General features: G+C 40.8%; 1 protein-coding gene across 1 annotated transcript; it reads right to left on the reverse strand.

The window, feature by feature from the left end:
• On the reverse strand, nt 1-2,107 carry LOC103720530 (transcription factor MYB52). The gene is made up of 2 exons (XM_008810275.4): nt 1,828-2,107; nt 1-1,590 (listed from the first exon to the last, which is right to left on the reverse strand). The coding sequence occupies exons 1-2, from the start codon at nt 1,982-1,984 to the stop codon at nt 782-784; spliced, it is 966 nt and encodes a 321-aa protein (XP_008808497.2). The 5' UTR covers nt 1,985-2,107; the 3' UTR covers nt 1-781.
• Nucleotides 2,108-4,404: the final 2,297 nt, after the last annotated feature.

Below are 4,404 nucleotides of genomic sequence, written 5' to 3' on the forward strand. Positions count from 1 at the left end.
ACTAGAAGAAAACAAAAGGAAACCAAACTCTGCCATTGACTGAGCACTTGAAAAACATGTATGTGTTTTTTTTTAAATAGGAAAATGGAGGAAAATGAGTGCTTCCTCCAATTAGATTAATATAAACAGAAGATACAGAGGTACAATAATGTTAAAAGACAACGCCTCAAAGACAGCCAAGGAACAAAAAGCTACAGACCAACAAGGATATTATCTCCTCAATAGCGAACCAATAAGATTCAAAATTGCTTGATGGCTGTCTTTTAGCTTTCCTGAGCACAGGCAACGGTGAAGCGCTTTCAGCAGGGTTGCATTGATGGAAGATCCTTTTTGAAGAAAAACACTTGAATTGCTTTCCAACCAAATATACCAACAAATGGCCATAGCAAGCTGATCCCAACCCTTTTTAAACAGCCTTTGATTCTTCCTCTCCTCCATGCCGCCCATGAAACTCTAATATCCTTTGGCCAACCATAGGGTTTAAGCTGTGTTTTGAGGGTGAACCACAAGCTCTTGGCAAAAGAGCATTTGACAAGAGAAAAATATTTGAAGCCATCAAAAAAGAAAAAGAGATGATCATATTAACAAGATCAAAGGCATTGATAAATTAATGAACTAGAAGGTTGACAGTTGAGAATAAATATTAGCTCCTGATAGAACCATGCATTTTTCATGATGCCACCACAGCAAACAAGTGTACCACTGCCAACTTGGTTATTATCTCTCTTAATTTAGATGTCCGGCCTGACTCAAAGTATGCGGATTTGTGATAACTTTGAATTCAAGAGGTGATCCCAACACCCAGGAAGTCGATAAAGGGAACGTCGACCTTGCATGTCAAGGAATCATCATCACCATCATCTTGCTGATTATCATGAGCTCTATGGTTCATTGCTCTGGCCGAAGAATCCCCAAGTCTAATTAATTCACCTGCTGTCATTACCTCACTTCCACAACCGTCGCCGGTGGCGGAGAATCTGATGGAATGAGGTGCCACCCGCATGTAGTCAGTGTTACGCAATGCATTGAAACTTCTGTAAATATGATAATTAGAAGGGCGAAGAGACTGGTCACGGAAACGGGAGCTCTCAAGAACATTATAATTATATTTAGGACGATGGTAGTCCCTTCTATCAGCACCAAAAATTTGACGTGACGAAGGGAAGGTTGATCCGGAGAAGGCCCAAGAAAATGATGAACTCGAAGGTGACGCGGCCATCCTGTCAGTGGTGGAGATTCCAAACTCAAAGAGTCTACCAGTATCCAATTGGAGGTGTTTTGACTTACTTCCCTCTGGAGGAGCCGAGCACGGAGTAAAGAGGCCATTCACTGTGCTATCGGAGATGTAGTCCTGACAGCTTCTCTTGCCGAAGAGCCTCGATCGCTCTCTGTGCCGTCGAGCCATGATCACATGCCAATGGTTCTTCACAGCGTTGTCAGTCCTACCAGGGAAAAGTCGGGCTATCAACGCCCACTTGTTTCCATGAATGCGATGAGCTGCGAGGAGCCTCTCTTCTTCTTCCTCTGTGAATGGTCTCTTGTTAATTCTTGGGTCAAGTTGGTTAAACCACCTCAATCTACAGCTTTTTCCTGCGAAGAATAAGCCATAAGAACTCATAGCTTAGAAAACAAGATAGAGAAATTTTTACAACAAAAAAAAAAGAGAAAAAGTTAAAGAATACACGAGAGAGAGAGGTGATCAATTATCAAGAAGTTGTGATGGTTTCACAAGCTTGAATTTGGAGACCAGTATATAAGATGTACAACGATATGAGAGAAGACTACAGAGAGCGAGGAGATGATGCTAACTCTCGTGTTGTCACACACCTGACCTCCCTTGCAGCTTCTCGGCAATCGAGTTCCAGTTCTGAGGACCATACTGCTCGACAAGCTGCCTCAACTTCTCGTCTTCGCCAGGTCTCCAGTGCCCTCGAGGGCAAGCCTTCGTGTCATCGGATCCAGTGGCTCCTGACGACGATCCCATCACCCGCAGTGGTCCTTGCTGTCCAAATTTCCTCAATTGAAAATGATCAGAGGCAAGAAGATGCGAAGAGGATAAGGGGGTAGCAAAGGAGAAGAGGGGAGGATAAGTAGAAGAATTGAGAAAGTTGGGTTGTTTAGCCTGTAGGGTTCGGATGGGAAGTCCTTTTTGTTAGTTTAACACGACAGCGAGGGATGGATCCTCTATGGTTCGTGGTTTGCACCGTAAGTGCCCCGATGGCTACTATCAAAAAATGGACGACCATCAACAATGATGTGTCATATACAGCACATAAGGCCATCTTGTTTGGTGGTTGTCTATCTTCTGATGGCGGCTATCAAGCATTACACAATATTCACCGGAGCAAACCGCGCATCATAGAAGATAGTATATGTATCCATGTAGCACCCTCATTTGGCGTGTATGGTTATTGGCCCCTATCAATTGCACCCATTCTTGTGACCCAAAAAATATTGTCACAACTTTCTTTAACAATATTATTCTTACAAAAGTCTCTCTCTCTCTCTTTAGTGCATCCAGTAATTAGCAAGGTTGAATAAAATTAGTGCGTCAAAAAGAATTACTAGCCATGTTTTGATTTGCAATGCTATTTGTGTTTTCTAAACCTACTAAACTATCTTCCCTCAAAAGTGGGAAAAGGTTTAGCAAAACAGCTGAACCGCCTACATTAGTATTTGCCAAGTTTAGAGGTAGTTACATTAAAAGCTCAAAAACCTGAGTTTGGTGCATGAACTCTACGTTTAGAGGGAAGTGTGCGAAGCGTCCACATGTTCACAACCCCTGCGAACTTTGAAATTGGACAGCAAATCTCATTTGAGAAAGACTTTGGTGAAGACAATTTAGAAGCTAGATGATTTTATCATATAAGGCAATTGGACATGAATCCTTTAAAATGCCATTGTGTTAAATCAAAATCTAAGTTGGATGGAACAGAGAACATGCACGAATAGCGATCATAAGGAAACATTTAAAATGGCTGGCGTTCGAAGAGGACTACGAACAGCTGAAGACAATATTTTAGTTAGGCATGTTGCTTGGGATTATGGATATCATATGTGCATATTATTTGGACTCAGTTATGTCACAATAATTAAAGTTGCTTAATTTATTATCATCTCGATTGATCAATCATTTTTGGAGAGAATAAATTGACGCTTGTTGAAGTTTCCCAAATAACATGGATTCGTAGCCCTCAGCTTACTAGCTGTTGTTGAAGTTTCCCAAATAACATGGATTCGTAGCCCTCAGCTTACTGCTTTGGATTAAGTGGCTATATCTTTATGCACCAATGATCATCTAATGTTGATTAAATGTCTGAAAGTATACAAATGCAACTTATCAGTGATATTAGCTTAATTTTTATTGCATCTCTCTCAGACCTTTTGTAAATCTGATGAAACTTAATGGCGTGTAGGTATGGCATCATAAGAAAAAAGGGTAGCCTATCTCCTTTTCGCCACCTTCATGTAGATGGCAAGTCCAGTGTTATTGATAGACAGCTTTTAGGAGGTCATATTTTTATGTTGATGGAGGATCTTAACCGTACCTAAATTGTGCCGTTATCCTTCACACTTCTTTCGCATACATGTTCTTGGAAGATGGCAATGGTATTTATCCAACTTTACTGTGACCACAGAGTGTTCAACTATGATCGATTGATCCTTTGATGTCCATGCATGGAGCCCACCTACAAAATTACGGAAGATGGTTTCTTGGGTGAATGTGATAGCCACCAATCCTTCAAAAAAAAAAGAAAGAAGAAAATAGTCAAAGTAGTTTCACCAGTCAGCATGAGGGAAGAGTGAGAAATCTGTGTTAACCAAAAACATCAGTTATCTACTAAAATTGTTATGGTCATCATCTATGCAATATGATGTACCCATTGCAACGGCCAGTATTAATTTAAATGAAACTGTGATACCTAATCTGGTTGATAACCATCTTCACAGTAATGCATGTCAATAAAGGCTCCTATAACTTTAGAAAAAGGAATGAAGTATGATTCAAGGTTGTACATGGTAGAATATTTCTAGCGACCATAAAAACTTGAGGAGGCGGACAACCTCAGGTGGGATGTACCAAAAGAATTCCTTCAAAATTTCCCAAAGTGGACCAAGGCAGAAAGGTCCATGCATGTGTGAATGATGTGGAAATAAGACAAGTGGGTCCCTCTTTAGTCCAAAGGTGATCCAAGATTTTGCTAGAATTTAGAGGGACATCAAGCAATGACCGCAATAGCAAGGAATAACAAGAAAAATGTCAGCACCATTGATGTGCACCATACACAACGACATCCCCTCTCTTCATCAAAAGTGACATCTTAAGATATAGTTTATGTCCAACAACTTAAATTCATGGATATTTATTGTGGGGAAACCGCGGCATGGGTGGCCCGGGTGCAA

This window comes from Phoenix dactylifera, chromosome 14, assembly GCF_009389715.1.
Source record: "Phoenix dactylifera cultivar Barhee BC4 chromosome 14, palm_55x_up_171113_PBpolish2nd_filt_p, whole genome shotgun sequence".
Taxonomy (NCBI): domain Eukaryota; kingdom Viridiplantae; phylum Streptophyta; class Magnoliopsida; order Arecales; family Arecaceae; genus Phoenix; species Phoenix dactylifera.

Excerpts from the sequence above, each read along its gene's own strand:
- LOC103720530 (XM_008810275.4), bottom strand. The coding sequence starts at position 1,984 with ATGGGATCGTCGTCAGGAGCCACTGGATCCGATGACACGAAGGCTTGC. Across the intron at positions 1,591-1,827 it reads GAAGCTGCAAGGGAGGTCAG|GAAAAAGCTGTAGATTGAGG; the intron begins GTGTGTGACAAC and ends TATTCTTCGCAG.